Below are 21532 nucleotides of genomic sequence, written 5' to 3' on the forward strand. Positions count from 1 at the left end.
GGGGGGGGGGGGGGGCATGGAATCTAAGACCTCACTGTCAAATGGGGGTAGAGATGGGGATAGAGGTGGCTTTCTCTGACAGGGAATTCCTGAGGATGGGTGTTTGGGCAAAAGAACAATAAGTTAACTTAGGGACATAGGGCATTTAGGTACCTGTAGAACAGCCAGGGTAAAGGTGCGCAGGCTGCAGTGGGGAGGTGGGGCTGGTGCAGAGGAGAGAGGAGACTGGCAAGTGTAGCCGTGGAGTCAGCGGTGAAGAGGTGCTCATTGATGGGATCAGCCAGGGAGCGGCAGAGTGAGAGGCAGGAGGAGGAGGCACGGACCCCAGGGAGCCCCCGCTCTTCAAGGAGGAGCCAAGAAGGAGACTGAGGAGGAGCGGAGAGGTGGGAGGGGCAGGGAGAGCACGGTGTCACTGAGCCATCACAGGTGAGGGAAGTCAAGGACAAGGCCACAAGTGTCCCATTGGGTTTAACCAGCAGGTCGTTCTGACCTCACTGAGAACAATTCCCGTGGAGTGGCCGGAGCGAAAGCCACATCGGAGCAGTTTCCAGAGTAAACAGGAGGAGGGAGAGTGGAGCAGAGTGCAGAGAACTTTCCCAAGAACTTAGTTGAAAAAGGTTGTGAGGGGTGATCAGAAAGGGAATTGATTTTAGTTTTTAACCATGTGATATTGAATAGATTCTAAGAAAAGCATTTTTGTGACATTGTATGAGCCAGGAAGCATAATGGTGAAATAAACAGTGAACCCACGTCCAACTTCAGAGGTTGTGGTCAGCTCTGTGTCGGGTGGGCCTGCAGGGGGAGCTCAGGCTGCAGGGGGGCTCAGGTCTGCTCCCTGTGCCTGGCAGAGGGGACGGTGGCTACGAGAGCTCGGGCCAGCCACACACGCAGTACGTGGGTAACAGCTGCTGGGGTAGGCCCAGGCTCTGGCTCCACGGCACTAGAAATTGGCAGCTAGATCTGCACGTTTTGCAAAGGCAAGAGTAGGATCAGGCTTTGTAGATAATTAAAAAATGACGTGGCCTGTCCGTCCACTAGGCAACAATTCCATAGCCCCTCTCTGGGACTGAACTGGACCAGCAAGTAGGAAAAGGAGCCAGGAGCCCCAACCTCCAGGAACTCATACCCCACTCTAGAAGCAGTTGAGAATGGAAAGGGGATGCAGAACAGTGGTGCCTGAGCATGGCCAACACTGTGCATGTGATGTGTGGGGCTGACCCCCACCCTAACCTGCCCCCTGTGCCCTGGCACTGCCCTTCCCTCTGTCTCTGCCTCTCGGTGGCCTCTGCAACTGGGACAGCTCCCCTGTATCTTTACTTCCTTCCTGACTGAGCATAACATGGGTCTCGGCTGGGCAGGGAGCCAGGCAAGGCAGGGTAATGCTGAGCAAAATGCAGTCCTCGGTGATTCAGAAGGCCCTTCTGATCTCGTGGTGTGTCTAGGTCTCCATGACAACACCGACGGGCCTCATGTTCAGATGCTCAGGAAAGCCACGTGGGGGGTGGTCTGGTGAGCAGAGGCCAGGGTGCGCGGGGGTCCCCGGTGCCAGCGATTGGATCAGAGGGTTGTGGTTATGAAGGAGAACTCAACTCCTGGAGGCAACACCTTTGCAGACTTGAGTCCCATGTTTAGCTGGGGTCTGAAGGACGGAGTCCTGGCCTCAGCCACTTCCTAGTTCTCTGACCTAGGGGGATCACTTATTCTCAGTGAGTTCCCTTGTCCGTAAATTGGGGACGATCCACACAGGCTACTGTAGGGAGCAAATGAGGTTGATGTAAAGGAGTTTCTTCACCGTGAAGCGAGTCCACAGATGTGGGCGGTGGTACTCTTAGCAGGTGGTTAAGGAAAACACGGCCTGAGGAGGCCACAGGATCTTTTTCCAACAATGAAGTGAGAGGGAATAAAATCCCAACCATAACTAAAATGCATATCCATGTCATCAGGACGGTGTGATGTGGCAGGACCAAAAGCATGGCTTTCAGGTTTGGCTAGGTTCAAACCCTGCCTGCTACGCTTTGCCGTGGGACCCTGGACAAATTGTCTCTTCCTCGTGGGTGAAGTGGGCTAGTTCACGGTCCCCGCCGTGTGGGCTTACTGGGACTCTGAAATGGGGTCCTGGGTGGGGCCACGGTTAAACCCAGAGAAGGGGCTTCGTGGAGGCCAGCAGCTGGCGCTGTCCCCTCTCGTCCTAGCAGGGCTGCTGTTTGTCTAAACCGCCCTCCTCTCTACTCTGTGCCAGCAGGTCCGGGCTCTGTTTCCCTGTGAGAAGCCATCGCGGCCCACCGAGATGTCCCGGCACCACAGCCGCTTCGAAAGAGATTACCGGGTGGGCTGGGACCGCCGTGAGTGGAGCGTCAATGGGACACATGGGACCACCAGCATCTGCAGCGTCACCTCGGGGGCTGGTGGTGGCACAGCCAGCAGCCTCAGCGCCCGACCCGGCCTCCTGCCGCTGCCCGTGGTACCCTCCCGGCTGCCCACGCCCGCCACGGCCCCTGCTCCCTGCACCACCGGCAGCAGTGAGGCCATCACCAGCCTTGTGGCCAGCTCTGCCTCCGCGGTCACCACCAAGGTAAGACCTGGTGTCCTCCCTGAGCAGGAGCCAGGCAGCGAGGTCCCTGCAGGGCAGCCTGTGCACCAAGCTCTGCATCCTTCTGGAGCTGGGCCCAGCAGCTGTTTCTGAGGGTTAACACAGGTTTATTTTTCCATAAAGTCTCTCTCTGTGACTAACCTGTAGGAAGACAAGCAGGTGCTGAGGCCACTCATTGTCCCCTGCCATGTTGATTAAATGCTATTTAATAAATGAAATAACAGTGGAACTCCAAGTTGGCAACACAGGTTCCCTAAACGGGTGAATTGAGACCATGCAAGTCCGCCTGGGGTCACCAGTGACTTGGGTTTGCAAGAAGATACTGACAAGCAGCACAGTAGTCCCCGTTTATCCTAGGGGGATGTGGTCCAAGACCCCCAGTAGATGCCTGAAACTGTGGCTAGTATGGAATGCTATATAGACTATGTGTTTTTCCATCTAATAACCAAGACAGCTACTGAGTGACTAACGGGGCAGGAGCATGTACAGTGTGCATACACTGGGCAAAGGGATGATTCACATCCCAGGTAGGATGGGGGTGGGACAGGGTGTGACGGCACCAGATTTCATCACACTACTCAGTACGTATGCAATTTAAAACTTATGAATTGTTTATTTCTGCAATTTTCCGTTTAATATTTTCGGACCACAGTTGATTGGGGTGGGTATAAATGAAAGCACAGAAAGCAAAACTGGATAAGAGGGAAACTACTGTAATTGTCATAAAGGGTCATAACCTACCATTTATTAACTAGCCACCGTGCTGAGTATCCCTACGTCCGTTGTCTCCTCTGAGCCTCACGACCACCAGTGAGGTCAGTACTTTGATCATCCCCTCCTTGCAGTTGAGAATACCGAGGTGCACCAAGTTTATAAAGAGCTATTCCAGGTCCTGGGGCCCTTCTGTGGAGGATCCAGGACTTACCCTGGCCGTCAGCCTCGGGGCATTAGCTCCAGGTCCCTCCATCTCTTCTGGCCTCGGGAATGGCAGCAGAACCCGGCCTGCACTACTAGACAGAATGTGGAAATGAATGTCACCAAGGCTCTTCCCAGCTTTGGGCTGGGCTGGTCCCCCCATGCTTGTGGTTCAGAGGCCCTCAAGCGGCCTGAGCCCTGGGAGGGACGGTGGCAGGAGGCCCACCCACCCCCATCCTGCCTCCTCGGCTGAGCAGGGGCTCCATGTGCTGCTTTTGCCTCTGCCAGCCGTTCAGAACCGCCTCCCAGGAGCCCTCGCAGGGCCAGGTTTTGTGTGTGTGTATGTGTGTGTGTGTGTGTCTGGTCTTTTCTTTTCCTGCTTTCATAAAAGTCGCTGCAGAAGTTAAAGGCGGGGAGCCCTGGCCTGGCCATTGCGAGGTGGCTGTGGTGCTGCAAAGACGCTCTCTAGGTGTGCTGCGCCTTTGTCCCTGTGATTTTCAAAACTCCCTTTCAGCCCTGCTTCCCATTAATAACTGTGAGTGCTGCCGGCCGCAGCGCCCGCGGAGGCCGAGACAATGGAGCTATTGGAGGCCAGCTCGGAGCGCACTGACATCTTGCGGCAGTGCCTTATTGATTTTATTTTCCTGTTATGAAAACACCACCCCACTGAGGCAGGGAGGGAAGGAATGTTGGACGGGGGAGAGGAGATGGAGGATTATTTGGGCATGCCACATCCAGACCAGCCAAACACCGTCCTCCCCTCGGCCCCAGCCCCCTGTACTGTTCCGATTCAGTGACCTCTGCCCAATTGAGCCAGCCACCAGCCCCACCGGACACATGGGGCAGGCACTCTGCAAGGCCAGCTGTTGGCCATGTGGAGGACGGCAGCCTCTGGGGCTGACTGCTGGGTGCTCCAGGTGGGACAGAGGGGCTGGACCCAGGAGGCCCGCTTGATGGTTTCTGTCCACTCAAGGATGGGTAGCTTTTAGGGGTAATGTCGGGCTGCTCTTGGGGACAGGGGTTTGGGCTCGGCCGGGCTGGCAAAGTGGAGGGGACTCAGTGCTGCTGGCTCTCGTGGCTGCCCTGCCCATATCACTCCTGCTGTGCTCCAGAGCAGCTCAGTATTCACCATCCTTGACTGGCCAGGCCCCAAACCACATCCACATGGAAGGAAAAGAACCAGCCTCAGACAGAAAACAACAGCTGGAGCGAGGACTGCGCTGGGTGACGGGGAGGGGGAGAGGGGGCACAAGTTCATGGCAACAGAGGAACTAAATCAATTCCATTTCCAACTCACTTTTATACCTATAAAGGTTTGTTTGATCAAACAGAGGTGCTGATGGCACCCTGGATTCTTCAGGGTGCTCAGGAGAATTGGGTGTGCAGGGAAAGGGAGGATAGCAGCCAGCAGGGCTTCCAGCCAGGGCACCATTGTTACATGTGTGCCATGGTGCCTTCCCGTCATTCTGGTCTAGCTGCTGCCCACCCAGAGGCCTGTCCCTTAAGCAGTGGCGTGTCTGACCCCATGCCAAGACCACATCCGTTGACAAGCAGGCCCAAACCCAGGTATCTGTGGTTTCTCTGGTCAACAAGCTCGGTTTTTATGAGCAGCCAAAGGCTGACTCTTACCCTCAGGGAGCTCATGGGCCAGCATATAATAAATCTGTGGCCTAGACAGTGTGACCAAATGACCCCAGAGTGTCTCTCCTATTGAAGTTACTGGCAGAGGAGGCTTAGTGGAATGGATAAAGCCAGACTTTGGAGACAGACTACTTGGATTTGAATTCCACTCTACCACTAGCTAGCTGAGTGACCCTGGACAAGTTACCTAACCTCTCTGGGCCTCACTTCTGTAAGATGGGAGCCGGTAGTCATACCCACTTACCAGAGTTGTTGTGAGGACTGTGTGAGTTAAACATGTGTAAAGTGCTCAGAACAGAACAGGACTTGGCACATGGTGAGTCCTGTGTAGGTGCTGTGGTCACCCCATCACCATTGTCATCATCATCCAGGTGAAGCCTATGGGGCAAGGCTGTACCTTTGTAAGGACAGGTGTTCATTTCTAACGTCACCCAGAGGAAAAGGTAAGTCTTCAGATAAGAAACAGGAGCAGGCCCCCAGCAGGCAGGGAAAGGAAATGATGGTTGAGTGGTTGGGGCTCAAGCTGACCTGGACACAAGGGCGGGGCTGGAGGAAAGAGGACATTTAGTGGATCCAAACTGAAACTGGGTCAGTACCACCTGGTAAGCCCAGTGATTGAGAGAAGGGATTTTAAAGCTTTCTCCAGCCATGGGGACTTTTCCTCAAAGAATAGCCCCAGTGTGTGCAGAGCCGAGCCCCTACTCTGGAGGAAAGTGGGGGCAGAGGGAGAGCCTGTAGGAGCTAGGAGCGGACCTGTGTGTTGCTGCTGCCAGGGGTATGCTTAAGTCTGCTTGACTGTACCAGCTGGCTTCCCTGGTGTAGGGTCGAGCACCACTCTTCGCTAAAGCCACCCCTGGAAACTCAGGAAAGGTCCCCGAGGAAGGTGACTCAGGGAGCAGTCAGTGCTGTAAGGTCTTAGGGTCACCTTAGCTGGACAGAGAACAGGGTGAGCACCACATGCTCTGGGGCTGAGGTCGTCCTCGGCATCCCACCCTCCTCCTCCTCTCAGCCCCATGCACTTGGCTCTCTCCCAGCTCTGGGGCCTTCTTCCGCCAAGCCATGGCAGGGAAGGCCTGCTGTACTCCCGGTGCTAGTTAGTGGGGAGATGACAATTCTTTCTGTCACTGCTGCCTTCAGGCCTAAGTTGATTTTTCTGTTTCTTCATTTGTCTGTGGCCTGAAGATTTCTTGCATGTTTTGATGAAAGGCCAGTTGGACAGGCACAAATCCTGGGCGCTGAGGCACCAGGAGGGTCTTGTGGGCTACCCCACCCCCACCCCAGCCCCTAGTGCACACACATTGCTCAGACCAATAGACTGCTTGCCTAGAGCCTGGATCAGCTCTGAAACCTCTGGGACACAAGCTGTTAGAGCCCAAGAGGAGCAAAGCAACCATGCTGGCCAGCCTCCTCATTTTGCAGGTCAGAATAGTGAGGCCAAGAGAAAATGCGACTTGCAGAGGTCACCTAGTGGGTTAGAATGAGAACCAGCCTGGGCCAGCTCCTCTGCCCAGCCCAGGCTGCCTGGCAGAATATATTCACCATGGTAACCAGACTGCAGCATTGTTATGGTAACGTTTGCATCTTCTCATCCACCCAGCTGACAGCAAACTCCAGATTTCAGGCCAAAAAATGGGTGCATTTACCTCTGTGGTACAGGTGGGAAAATTTAAGGCAAAGGTTGCGTGAACTCCACCTTGCTGCACTGGTGAGAGCTTCTGGCTCTTGAATCAGACAGAACTGGTATTAAATTCTAAGCTTCGTCACGTCCGAGATGAGGATGTCTCTGAGCCTCCATGTCTTCATCTATGAAATGCGAATAATAATAGTATTTTGCTCATGGAGATGTTGTAAGGATTAGTTAAATTAATACGTGTAGAAAAACTTAAAACAGTACCTGCCACTTGGTAAGCACTTAATAAAAGTTCATTTTAAAAAGTTAAACAAGAGATGGGGTCTTATCAAGTATCCATGCATTTGTGGGGAAACCAGTCTCCCTGGTGGTTGGTGCTGATAGGCTGAAGAAAGGCTCATCGACTGTCGCCATCCCCTGTCTGGTGTGGTATGAGGTGACGCTGAGGAACTGGGACAGCACCCCGTTCCAGGCCCACCATCGGCTGCATGCGCCACAGGCTTCAGGAGGAGGGTGCTACTGGGAAGCAGAAACGTGAGGCCATGGCCAGCGTGTGTGTGGATGGAGCGGAGGCACCAGTGCCCTGCAGTTGCTGCTGCATGAAATTTAAATTATTCTCAGCAAACCTACTTGACAGATGAAACAGAAAAGGGACGGCTTCATAAAATGCAATTTTGTTCCTGAAAGAATGGACTCTGCAGAATCCTCGCTGATGCCTGTGAAATGTATTGGAGGCTTTTTTTCCTTGTGGTCAGGAGCACTCATGCTGAAACACTCCCATCGTCCCTCAGAGCTAAGCCCGTGAAAATAAATCTGGCTGGGAAGCCCAGCAACTTAGCCTGTGTCAGGGCCCGAGGAGAAGCAAAAGGGGCACGAAACCCGCGGGCCCCTCCTCAGAGCCCCGCAGCACCACACACCCAGGTTTTTGACATTTGGGGCTGTCAGGGTAGGTATTTGTCATCACAGAGATGACCCTGGAGATGACATTTTCCCCGGGCACCCCAGCTTCTCTGGAGAGATACTCCTTTTGGGGGAGATGATCTGGGATCTCCCTGGGGATCATTTGAATGACCATGAGGCCCGATGTGGCAGCCCCTCCTGTCATGTAGTTCTGGGTCCATGAATGGATAAAGGATGTTTTTGCACAGAGCTCCCGTTTCTCTTGTATTCATGTTGAAAATCAAAGGCTGCTGAGTGGGCTTGGTTGCGAGAATCATTCAAGCCTATTTTGTAGTGAATTTCCAGACTGCAAGTGATTTTATCCAGAAGACTGTTGCTTGCCCAATGAACAAGTATTTGTGATTTCTCTTGTGATAAATCATCGAGCACTGATAACACGTTATGAGAAGCCTGTGCATGTCAGCATTGAGCTAATGGGTTTGGGTTTCCCTGCACTTTAAGTTGCAATTACAGTTTGGATTGTGTATTCATTGACTTAAAACCCATCTCTCATTCACAAAGCATGTGCAAAATTGAAAAATGTCATGAATTCCAAAGCCCCCATTTCCAAGCCTACAGTTTGGGGAGGGCAGACTTGAGTGGCTCAAACTTAAATTTCTGATTAATGGGGCAAAAAGAGGGGAGAAGATTATGTGTTTTGCCATATTTGCAGAAGATAAGCCATAGGCTGGGCAAAGGCAGCTATGGATTCCAAAGTAAAGGTGTCAGAAGACGTCTCTGGCTTGAGCCACCTTGTGTATATTAGTTAGCTTTTGCTGCTTAGCCATCACCCCAAAACTTAGTGGCTGAAAGCTATCATAGTTCTGAGGGTTGGCTGGTCAGTTCTGGTCTGGGCTAGCTCAGCTGTTCTCTGCCAGGATCTCTCATTTGTCTGTGGTCAGCTGTGGGTTGGCCCATGGCTGGATGATCAAAGATGGTCTCACTCACACATCTGTGATTGGCCAGCTGTCGGCCAAGGTGCCTTGGTCCTCTGCAAAGCCTGTTGTCCTCCATCCAGCTAGCCCAGGCTCATTCACATGGTGTCTCAGGCTACCAAGAGCAGCAAGAGAGCAAGGACAGTGCACCAGTGCTTTTCTAACCCCTGCATGAGGCACGTTTGCTAAGATCCCATTGGCCAGAGCAAGTGGCATGGCCAAGCCAGATGCAAGGAGTGGGCAAAGAGAACCCGCCCCTTGATGGGAGATGCTGCAAAGGATGCAAAGAGCTGTGGTCATTTTTGCAGTATACCCCTCAGTGTTTCCAGCATGTTTGCTTAGACACAGCCATTAACCCTCCAGCTTCTGGCCAAGGCTCGCATGCCTCAGGCAGAAGGATGGGATCAACTCTGCATGTGGCCTGGTGCAGGGAATCAATATGGGACAATCATGACCTATACACACCTGTTCAACACACCCAATCTGCACAAAGCGGTGGCTAGTGAGGTTTAAAAGAAGTCACCCAGCAAGGATTGTGTTGTTAGAATCAGGCTGTCCAGCTGGCCCCCAGGGAACCTCGCAGGGTGCATTTATCTTGGAGAACCCACTTCGGGCCAGGACTTGGCCCTCAGTTCCAAAGCTCCGATGCTTGATCCTGTCACTGCCCCAGTGCTGGTGGGACTGGGACACTGCAGTCCCCAGGGCATACACAAGGATAGACACTAATTTACTGATACAGAATTTAAAAATCACCCCAAGGAGATCACCTTCCTGGACTTTGACCAAGGAATTTCTCCCTGTGAGCCTCCACATGGGAAGACAAATTCTGATGGGAAGACTTTCCGATGAGCCTGAAATCAGGAAAGGGTACCAGTTACATGATGCAAATGTTCAGTAGCCGCAAATTTGGACAGCCTGACACCTCTTTCTCCCTAATAGGATATATCCCTGGAAGTTCTCGAAAAGCCCTTAGAAGGGCCTCTTCTTAAATTAAATTAAGTTTCCTACAAACACCATCATTCAAGATGAACATAAATCTACTTCTTATTCGGTTTTAATGGTTTTCCTTGTTTCATTTAATTACTCATGTTGCAATTAAACAATTTCTTTCCTTGTAAAAGGACAGTATTTTAGCTACATTACGGGTTAAATAGGTTTTAGAGAACTAGCCTGGGAGTCTCATCACCATTTATAACATTGTTTTTCATAGGGAAAGAATGTTCCAAAATCTAAACAGCCAAATTACAAATGAACTTTCAGAACCCAGCCCATTTGTTAACTGGGAACCTTCTGTAGTGCTAAAAATAACTCAGGGAAATAAACATAAAAAGGAGAGCTTAATGCACCTCAGTATCCTTTGTTCAGCATCGACCCCCACAGAGTTAGTTTAATTTCAGTGAGGGGAATGTCCTCCAAAGCCAGGTGACCCTCTCCCTGTCATACTCACTTTTGTCATACAGCTGGCCAAACTGGCCAGAGCCCTCCAAACGCACAGTGCCACTGAGAAGAGGCACTGGAGGAGGCCCTGCCGAGGGAAGCTGGTACCAATCAGTGTCAGCATTCCATTTGCTGTCCTAAGATGAAGAGTTGGGAGAATTCCATCTGCCCTGGCGACTGCAGTCTCAGCTAGCCATGGCATACTAATTTGTGTTGTGAATTTGCCTCTCTAGAACCCGTAAGCAAGAAACCTCATTTTCCTCGGGTAAATAAAGAGCCTGGAGAACTCAGCAAAACTCGTGGCCTTGGCATCCATGTGCACCCAGAGACTGCTGCCGCATGCCTGTCCTTTTGGTAGCTGCAGAATTCTGCTTGCCCAGCTTCCCCCTCCTCTGCCTCCTGGAGAAGGCGGGTGAATGTTTTGTACCCTTCTCACACCATGAAATGGATACCTTGAGCTGTGATGGAGCAAGGTGCATGCTTCCATAGCAGAAGGCCAGTCATCTGCACCTCCCACCCTTGACTTGGACTGTGGGTTGCTGTTTGCCACAGTCCCTTACAGAAAACAGTCTCCTGTCAGCCACAGGGGGCCCACACTTGTTAGATCTGCTCCTGAGGCTCAAGTGTCTTAGGTTAAGTTTGCTGTCCCCTTGTTCTCTACTCCTGCCCTCTTTTGTCCTTAGAGGACCACAAGGTTCCCCCCTGGGCTACTTCTTGCCCTGCTTAGGTGGAGCTGTGGGTGGGTGGAGGAAGTCACCCACATTCCACATCTTCCAGTGCTGTTCACACCTGGAGGGGTGGGGAATCAAACCCACCTGGGCTCCCCATGCCTAAGAGGCTCGTCTGGGGTGGGGGATGGAGGTCATGTTGGAAGGATCCCAGTCACTCATTCTTTCAGATTTAACAGTTTTATCTTAAAAACATAGAGTTGAATGACTGAAATGGCCAGACCATCAGGAGCACCCTGAGCTGGGTCCCTTTCCCACTGGCTGTAAAGCGTGGGCCAGGGCCTCCCGACTTCTCTCCTTTGCTGAGAGTGGATTTACCCAAATCTCCCAGAACATTGGCTAGCCCTGGGTCACAGCTCTGAGGTCCTTGTGGTCATCTTTGCAATTCTAGAACAGCATCTGCCTTGAGGCTACCCTGGGAGACTTCTCTGGAAGGACCAGGAGACCCCCTGAGCATAGGATAGCCTTTTTATAGATTAAAACAAACCCAACTCAGGGCCGGACATTGATCAAGATCTGGAATCTCGACTTGCTCCTTAAATAATTCCTGCTTCACTTCAGAAGTGGTCCTCAGGCTGGTGGGTAGGAATAGGGTGGTGGGATGACCATGCCTGTGGGTGACTCGGTAGCTCTCCCCGTGGAGGAGCAGGGCTGGAGAATAGTAGGCCTGACAGGGCACCCTGCATGGTCTGTAGTGGGTGTTGCTGGCTACCTACCCAATGTCCATTTCTCTCTCTCTCTTTCTTCCTAATGGAACCCCAGTTCTGTCCAGGTATCCAACACCTCCCTTGCTTTGAGAAAGTGAGCCCCAGCCCCAGCTGGGATTATGAAGATTCTAAGCCAGGCGTGGAAATCCCACGCCCCTCACCCATCGTTGGTTAAGAAAGGTCATGTGGCCCAATCCTGGCCAATGGAACATGAGAGTAATCCCTCCTGGGGTCTTCGGGGAAAGGTTTTCTTGCTTCTAAGAAAGAGTCACAAGAAAAAGGTAATCCTTCTCCTCTGGACATTGCCATGTCTGGATATGATGCCTTGAATTGCTGTAACCGTCATACTAAAAGCCTGAGGATAAAGCCAACCCCAAGGAATGGAAAAACACAAGAGAGTTCCAGAAATATAGAACCAGAGCCCCAATGCATCACTCTGAGCTTCTTGTTGTGTGAGCTAATAATGTATTTTCTGATTGTGTAAAAAATAAACAAAATACCACTGCCTCCACTGCGTGGATGGCTCCCAAGCAACAGCCGCAGATGCCTTCTTCCATCTCCCAGACCTCACCTGGCACATCGGCTTACTAAAAACAGCTGCAGTGACCTTTGTGGGTACCTCTGCCTATTAGTCATTCATCCCAGCACTCGTTGCTGCACACAGGGATTCTGCTATCTGTCGCTCCCCTGAATGCCAACGCCAGAGCAGAACTAATACCACCACATTCCTGTGCTTCCGTGCGTGTGTGTTTCTATCTCAGGGAAATTCACAAACACACTGGATCCCTGAGCCATGAGGTCACTGGAGAGCTTCCCCACAATTACTCAAATGTATGAGGACCTCTCATGCCCCGGGGCCTTTGCACTAGCCGCTGTTTTTTCCTGGAATTTTCATTCCCTCTCTCATCTGCCCAGAAAAACACAACTGACAGCCTAAATGTTATCACTTCTGCAGTGGGGAAAAAAATTATTTTTGCTGTTATTTCTCTTGTTCCCATAACACTTTTGTTTATGTCCCTGTTATAATGCCTGTAATATTATTACTTGTATTAGCCATATGTCCATTTGTCTCTGAATAAGCTCCATGTGATGCCCAGCAGTGAGAGCTTCTCAATTTGTGTTTGAGGAGGGAATGAGTGAATTTATACATATGAATGCTTATTCATTTATTTAGCCCCTATTGTTGGGTTTGGGAGGATGAATGCTTTTGACATCATTCCTGCCTACTAACTGACAGAACACAGTGGGAAAGCCTCTAAAGGATGAGCAATTTCTGTGGATGCCCATGATGGGGTGATGGAGACAGGACACAGAAGGTGAGCCCGAGGGAAGCCCTTATGGCTGCGGGGGGTGGGGGGGCTGTGTCTGGATGATGAAGGGATGTTGGCAGTACAGATTTACACCATCAAGGCCGTGGCTTCACATCCTGCACCCCTTCCATCTCTCCAAAGCATTTACAGCCACGGTATTACAACCTCTTCCTTCAAATATTCACAGGGTTTTTCTCCTGTTTGCTTGTAATTCTCTGCAGCCTTTTGCATGTGTTTATTTTATTTCAGGCACTCATGTAGTGATTACTTTGTTCCAGGCACAGTTCTAAGCATTTCCCCAACACTAACTTCTTTAATCCTCATTAGAACCCTCTGAGGTCATTATTATTACCACCACCTTAGAGATGAGAGAGACTAAGTAATTTGCCCAGGATCACTCAGCAGGGCTGGGGGCAGTCTAGCTCCAGAGTGCAGGCATATACATACAGCTCGGCACAGGCCCGGCCCAGGACAACCCTCAGTAAAATTTATTAAATGAGCAGCTGATGAACAAGCGTTCCATGAACATCTCTCCCCAGTGCTAGCGACATTGCCTAATGGTATAGCTACAGGCTCCCCTCAGAAGCAGGGTGCTCATTAGCAGTTTGAAATAACCACCAAGGTCAGGGCCAAAAGGCATGTAGGCTTATGTGGTCCAGCCCCATGCCTCATAGATACCCGGCCACAGTTCCCCTCACTTTATGCCTGATTGCATGACCTTTTTCCTTATCAGCCAAGCTGTGTGGGGTGGTATAGACACTGCTGGGGTACAGGATGCTTAGGGACTGTTGCCTTGGAGCCACAGCCTCTCTCTCTACCTGAGGGTTTTCTGTTTTGCTCCAAGACATAGTGCACAGCTGGTGCTTCTGCGTTAGCAGCTGCTTTCAGCCTGTTTCAGCTTAATTCCCTTGCAAAAGGGCAGTCTAAGTACCAAAGCTGTCCACAGGTGTTGCAGGGTGGGCTTGGGTACCCAGGCTTGAGGGGGTGGCTCCCTCTGCTCATCCCTGAGTCATTCTCGGTGGATTTAAACCTGGGCTGGGAAGTGGAGGTACAGCAGAATCATGAGGGAGCCGCTTACGTGTCAGGGACAGAGCAGCCGTGACTTGCCACTCTTTTCTCTGTGAGCTCAGCACTGCTTTGGGGGAACAGAGAGAAGAAGGAAACGGTCACTGTGGTTATGGTTTTTGTCTCCAGCCCCCTCCCTAGTAGGGGCAGAGTCTTCCCTGGAATGAGGAAGGAGGGTCCCCATTGGAGGAGGCTGCTTGGGGTGGTGAAAAACATTCTAGGCTGGGGTCAGGAGATGGGGTTCAAGGCCCATCCCCACACTTGACTGGCTGAGCAGCCTCAAAGCAGAACGCTTAAGTTCTCTGAGACTCAGTTTCCTCACCCGTAAGCTGGATACAAGAATGCCCACTTCCCTGGGCTGTTGTGGGGTCTAAATGAAATAGGCAGGCAGCAACACTTTATAAAAATAAATGCCCTAATTTGTACAGGCAGATTGTAGTTTAGAAGTTACAAGTGGCTGGAGTGGGGGATGGGGAGTTGTTGCTTAATGGGGACAGTTTCTGTATGGGGTGATGGAAAGTTCTGGAAGTTGATAGTGGTGATGGTTGCACAGCATCATGAATGTAATAAGTGCCACCGAACTGGACAGTTGAAAATGGTGAAAATGGCAGATTTTATGTTATATCTCTCTTATCACGGTGGAAAAAATAAAACTCATAAATAAATAAATGCCCTGCCATGGAAAGAGTGAGAAGTCATATCCATGTGTAAATTCAGGGGGAGCTGAGGCACCGAGTAACTTCCTTTATTAAGAGAAATGGGAGCGCCCATCACTGTGCCAAGGACGGAGGCCAGTCAGAGGAAGGCACGCCATGCAGACCAGCGTGCACTGGGCTGAAACGTGGGGAAGAACTCCTGAGGAGTGGGCAGAGGGTGGACCCCTCCCCCAGAGAGCATCCTGGGCAATTGTGGGCTGGTGTCCCTGGGGAATCCCCGTTGTGACTCAGCATGTGGCCTGACTGGGGTAGAAAGGCTCTCAGATGTCCCATCTGTTCCTCCCCCAACTGCAGCAGCCCTGCCAGGATCTGGGCTGCCCAGAGTGAGGCTACTTCTGAGCCCAGTGGGAAGGCAGGCCTTGAGAAGGAGGGTTCTGGTGGACACCACCCAGAACCATGGAGGGGTGTGTTTGTGGCCAGTTTCTCTAGCACCCCACAAGCTGGGGCTGAGGGTGGAGCCTCAGGTGCACTGGTTAGAGGCAGGTTACAAATCTTGCTGGCAGCAGGGGTACTGTCCAAGCTAGAAATGTGCACTTTCCTGGCACATGCATGCTCTTTAACGCCAGGACTCATCAGCCATCCTAGGAAGCAAGTCAGGACAGCCAGTCAGCCAGGCCCGAGAAGTGTCCTGGGGTTGCCGCCAGTGTCGTCATGATCATGACCCACACTGCTAATGTTTGTTGAGTGCTCACTAGAGTGAGCCCCAGTTCTAAGTTTTCTTGCCTATGTTAACCCACATCACCCTCGCACCGGTCTGAGTCAGTGCCGTGACTGTCCTCACTGTGTAACCTCAGTGAGGTTATCCCACATCCAGGGTTACATGGCCAGCAAAGGCTGTCTGGCTCCAGACTGGACTTGCCACCTCCTCAGGGCATTACTGTGATGTGGGGACACTGGCTGGGGTGGAAACAGCCCCTCTCAGGAGGTGAGTCTGATTCTGAGATGACAGCACTAGAGAAGGAAAATTGCATGCAGGTACCTCACCCTCCGGAGTTCTAGAACCCTGCCTGCTGTGCCCAGCACGGGGCCCCCACCCTAGCCAGGAGTGCCGAACCTGGAGGACAGACCCGTGCGGCTGCCACCTCTTCCATCAGAGATGTGCTGGGGGTGTGAGTTTATTCCCCTACGATATTAGGCTGAGGAGATGATATTGGGCAAAATATATTGTGCCCATAATTCATATTAATGGGAATTCAATAGTGGCAACTTGTCATGTGCTGAGATTAGAAGGGAATATTGTGACTGTTGTGTTATAAAAGCATTAAAAAGGCGTTATGAATTAGATTCCATTGCACCACATCGTGTTGCTTGTAAATAATTGAGGAAGAAACTGGTGCTCAGAATTTGGGATTATCCATTTTTGAGATCCCAGCAGTTCCCTCGCCAGGCTGACGGGCCCCCACCGATCCGACAGCTCATATGGCCATGGGGAAAGGCTGCACCTGGATGGTCAGAAGGCTCCAGAAAATGAGCATCACACTTCCTCCCAGCAGAAATTACTAACTGCCAAGTTCAATGCTCGACTGCGTGTTTTTCCTGCACTGTCTTCCCGCATCTAGATATTGTGTCCCTTGCCTCCAATCCATGGAACTCCGGCTCCACAGTCAGGGCCCAAGTAGGCGCTAGTAGCATCCCGGAGGCAGCAGCAGCCTCTGGGTCCCTCAGTGGCAAAGACTTGCTGACTGATACACCCCTGGCTGAAGAGCCCTGGCTGGCCAACACCCGTCCTCAGGTGGGCTTCTCAGTCCTGCTGCCCCATCCCGAAGGCTGTATCACCTGCGGCTGTGTGATGTGCTTGAGATCCTCACGGGTCCCGGCAGGAAGGCAGCTGTGGGCTTCACAGGATGCCCCACTGCGTGCCATCTCCACATGGCCTGGGAAAGGTAAGTGGGGCCTCCCAGCTGGAGCCAGTTTCTATCTTTTGTTATCAAAGCCTGAAATGTGGCTTGGAGCGGAGGGACTGCCCCCAAGGAAAATCTGAAAGCAGAGTGTGGGGGAAGCACCGAGTCCCTGCCCGGCCTGCAGATCTGGACACAGCAGGTGACCACTCGTCCTGTCTCTGGCTTTGATGCTTTCAGAATCTCCTCAGTTGTTGACCCTCTCCCATCTGGGGATTCCAGGGGTGAAGAAATTTTCCTGTGACCATTGCCAACTTTGTGGGCAGTTCTGAAGCAGCTGGTCATGGGTATATGACGTGATTCCCCCTTGTCATTAAGGTGTTGTTTGTTCCAGGATTTCCAATCCGAGCTCTGTCCGATGGCATGCCTCAGGGTGACAAGAGAGAGGAGGACATTGCTGTGGTTTGAGAGGCAGTCAGAGCCAAGAGGTTTCTTTATGTGCAGGTGGGGCTCTCAGCTGGTTAGCCAACCACACTGGTCAATCCTGGTTGGGATACGAATTGCACACCAGATCTGTAAATACTTAACACACCTCTTTGCCAGTACAGCGATGGGATTAGGAGCCCAGACTGCCCAAGTTTGAATCCTGACTCTTCTACTTTGTAGCTGTGTGATCTTTAGCAAGTTACTTACCCTCTCTGAGCCTTGGTTTTGTCTTCTACCAAATGGGATGATAATACCATCTGTATCATTGGGTTGAGAGGGAATTAGATGAATTAATAATGCGATGCAATGCACTTAAAGCAGTGTCTAGAGTCTAGATGGACTCTGTAAGCATGATCTGTTGTTGTTATTACCATGGCCTTCATTGCGTGGCCTTCTCCTCTCTACTTGTCTCTCTCCCTCTAGAATGTGAGTCCTTGAGACAAAAGACCTTGTCTTAGATTTTGCATTGCTAGCACCTCACACTGTTATGTGCTCAGTAAATATGTGTTGAATTATCAAATTGAATTGTGGGTAGCAGGTGTAGTCATGGAAATCCACTTGCTTTAGTAAAAAAATAGCTGTGCACGTTTGAAATCATATTCCACTTTCCCACAGTTGTATATCCTCATTTCAGAGAAGCTCTGTGGCTGCCTCTGTTCTTCGTGTGACATCTCAGTGACAGTAATCAATATCTACAAATAAGTGCACATTGAAATGTACATAGCACCTCACTGATTAAAGGAATCCCAAAGTAAGGCCTTTTGTAAAGCCATTCCTGTGCTTCCATGAGATGTGAAGTCATCCACTCTCTCTGAGGATCTCAGATCCAGAACCCGTGCCCCAAACAGTCCTGGCCTCCAACCCACATTCTGTTTGTTGGTGGTTGTGGTTATAGTTGTGGTTTTGTTGTTGTTGTTTTCTTTTTTTTTTTTAATTTTTACACTAGTTACAGAGGGCCAAGCATTGTGCCAAGACCCATCCATGTTTTATCTGAGTTCTTACAAGAACCCCATGTGGTAAGTCTGCAGTCACCCCATTTACACATGAGGAAACTGAGTTTCAGAAAGCCTGGGGAATTTGCTCAGTGCTCTAGCTCATACGTAGTAGAATTTGGGATTTCAGACCTTTTTGGCTTCAAATTCCGTGCCTCTAGCCCCCAATTCTTTTCTCCAGACATCTGTCTTTAGATATCTGCCAGGAGCCACAGATATAAAATGCCCAGAATCAAGCTCCATATCCTCAGCCCGAACCTGCCCCTCTGCCTGCATGCCCGGCCCAGGGGCTGGGTCCACCATCCACTCAGCTATGCAAGCCAGAAGGTGCCAGCCCACCTTGACTGTCTTCCCCCCACCCCCACACTCATCACTGCCCAGCAGTGATCAAAGGTTCACCTTTAGATATTCCTCGAGTCCATCCTTTCCCTCCATTCCCACTTCCATTGCCACAGTCCAGGCCTCATCATATCTCACTGAAGGGACAGGCAGCTTCCCTGAGCTTCCTGCCTCCGATCTGCCCATTCCCTTACATCCGTAATTTTTTTAAAAACGTGCAGTCACTCCATACTTGCCCTGAAGATAAAGTGGGTAAGGTCCTGGGTGACTCCGCCTCCGCTGACCTCACCAAGCCTCGTCGTTTTTCTCGTCTGCACCCCTGGCCCCTTCTGTCCTACATTCCAGCCAAGCCCCAGCTGCATGCCCAACTCTGTGCAGGTGAGTCCACCTGGAGCATCTGTGTGGCTGCTGGTACTATGCAGGGCAGAGCCTGAAGTGGAAAGAACACAGACATTAAAGACAGGCGGCCTTGGGTTCCTATCATTGGTAAGATGGTTCACCATTCTGTGGCCTCGTTTTCCTCATCTGCGAAATGGGGCTAACGACAGTTCTACTTTACAGGAGTTACCCATGAACTGAGGAAATCCCAGGAAGAAAATCTAGCCCAAATGCTGTGGCTATAAATTATGGTGACAGTATATGAAATACCAGTTTTTTCTTAAGGATAAATTCCTGGGGGCTTATTTGTTAAGGACAAGGGCTCATGTCTAAGGAAGCAGAAAGTGTAAGCATGGAAACAGTGAAGTCTGGCTGGTTTCTCCCGTGTTCTTGTGAAGGAGGCAGACACCGTGGACCCTGTGGCACAGCTCGAGTAATGTTAGCTCTGTAGTGTGCATCGTTAGTCCTCCTTTCTAGTCCCCCCCACCCCGCCTTCCTTCCTGCCATCTTGCACATCATTTGGATTCTCTTTCATTTATTCATTCAACAAACGTTCACACTTTGTTGAGAAGGTTCTATGGCCCAGCTGGCTTGGGATGGACTTCTGGGAAGGCAGCTTCCCTACTGAAGAATAACCGGGATCCGAACCCTCGGACGGGAGCGCCGCCGCGCTTCCCAAGCGGCGCACTATCCAGTGCGCCACCGGGCCGGCCCCTTCCTGCCATCTTGCACATCATTTAGATTCTCTTTCATTTATTCATTCAACAAACGTTCACACTTTGTTGAGAAGGTTCTATGGCCCAGCTGGCTTGGGATGGACTTCTGGGAAGGCAGCTTCCCTACTGAAGAATAACCTCATTTGTAATGAAGAATCTGCTGAGTGTCAGGCAGTGACAGCTGATCCACCTTCTGCTGCAGCCACACACACCTAGTGCAGCGTTGTGCCGTTTTTAAGCACCGGTGCTTGCCTTCCAAGCTACGCCTTCGGAAACCTCTCCCAAAACACAACCACTCATCAAGTGGGTTGAGCTCTGATCACCCTAAGGGTAGCCTGTCCTCCAGCCTTCTCCGTCCAAGTCCATTCCTCCGGCTAAGATTCTCTTTCATTTATTCATTCAACAAACGTTCACACTTTGTTGAGAAGGTTCTATGGCCCAGCTGGCTTGGGATGGACTTCTGGGAAGGCAGCTTCCCTACTGAAGAATAACCTCATTTGTAATGAAGAATCTGCTGAGTGTCAGGCAGTGACAGCTGATCCACCTTCTGCTGCAGCCACACACACCTAGTGCAGCGTTGTGCCGTTTTTAAGCACCGGTGCTTGCCTTCCAAGCTACGCCTTCGGAAACCTCTCCCAAAACACAACCACTCATCAAGTGGGTTGAGCTCTGATCACCCTAAGGGTAGCCTGTCCTCCAGCCTTCTCCGTCCAAGTCCATTCCTCCGGCTACTGCCCCGGCTTTGTGTCCCTGGCTGCTACGCCAGGGTCTGGGAACCAGAGGCCATGCTCAGGGTTAACACAGCTTCCACCCACCTCCCACCTCCCGTGCCTCCCAACTCCAGTAGTTCGCTCATCAGGGCAGGCTACAAAACGAGGGAGAAAAATCTTTTTAGACTGGAAAAATAGAGCTGCTGCTGTTTTATGGTGGTGTGGTTTATGGTTTTCAAACATTTTAATTAGTTTCATTTCTTAATATAAATGCACCCTGATGTTTTGTGCAGGAAGGCACAATTCTTAAAATCTCAGAAATAAAGTAGGAAGATGACAGATTGGCTATTAAAGCGTCACGCTCAGATGTGTTATTATTATTATTGTTATTTAACATTTCTAAGCACCAACACTGATCCAAGAGTGGTGGTGGAGGGTGGGAAGTGAGAAGGCCCAAAGGCCTCTATGACTCAGGGTGGTGGTGTTGGGGGGCTCCCCAGGGATCGGCAGTCGCTTTCTCAGCTGTCTGACATGGTCCTGCCCCACAGGGAACTTCTCAGGATGCCAATCATCTGGTTTGGAGTCTGAAGACACAATTGGGTGGTCTTTGTGCTCCAACGCTGTCCTTGACTCACCCACGAACTTGCTGAGATTGCCCAATTCCCCTCATCCCATCCAGGTAGGGATCTGAGCTGTATTCTAGAATGGGCCACTTCCAAAGGAATGCATCTCTTCTTTAAAACATTTGAATCTGTGAGAAAGCAGGCTTTTACTCTCAGGGCACTCTCCATGTAGTGCCCAGAATCTCTAAATATGACCTTGTTTAGAAATAGGGTCTTGGGGCCGGCCCAGTGGCGCACTGGATAAGTGTGCCGCTTGGGAAGCGCGGCGGCGCTCCCGCCCGAGGGTTCGGATCCCACGCACCCAAAAAAAGCTAGTAGGGAAACTTGCCAGAATTTGAACCCAGATCTGCCAAAACTCCAAAGTCAGACCATAATTGTGTCTCCCAGTGTGTAAATATCTATCAAATACTTTGTGCACATGTGTGAACATGCCAAACTTTGAATGATTTAAGTATAACCTGTATTTTAATACTTAGGACAGCATCATAAAATTAATTTCTAAATGAATATTGAAATTTATCCAGTTTCTATGTTTAGCAATTGGTGTTAATTTACCTCTCATAAGTGCTAGAAAGGTTCTACAATACCTCCTCCAGCCCTTTTATACTATTCAAGCTTTTTATTAGCCCTAATGTTGATTGCCTTCCCAGGGCATCTACTAGTTTGAGTATAATTTGTCTAATTAAATTTAAAGAAGAGATGTTTCAGGGAGCACCATTTCATCATTTCCTCTTAAACTCTATGCTGTGGACTTTAATGAGGACCTAAACCCCATCTTAACCCAGCCTTAGTTTCAGCACAGATGAGCTGTGCTTGTTAAGACAGTCTTCAGTTGTC

General features: G+C 50.7%; 1 protein-coding gene across 1 annotated transcript in view; it reads left to right on the forward strand.

The window, feature by feature from the left end:
- Nucleotides 1-21532, forward strand: part of KLHL29 (kelch-like family member 29) — a 227233-nt gene that overhangs the window by 80628 nt on the left and 125073 nt on the right. Inside the window, exon 2 of the mRNA XM_008574431.1 lies at nucleotides 2240-2572. Coding sequence (XP_008572653.1) covers nucleotides 2288-2572 — 285 coding nt within the window. The 5' untranslated portion in view covers nucleotides 2240-2287. The remainder of the gene's footprint in view (nucleotides 1-2239; nucleotides 2573-21532) is intronic.

The sequence above is a fragment of the Galeopterus variegatus genome, unplaced genomic scaffold (assembly GCF_000696425.1).
Source record: "Galeopterus variegatus unplaced genomic scaffold, G_variegatus-3.0.2 Scaffold1047, whole genome shotgun sequence".
Lineage (NCBI taxonomy): Eukaryota > Metazoa > Chordata > Mammalia > Dermoptera > Cynocephalidae > Galeopterus > Galeopterus variegatus.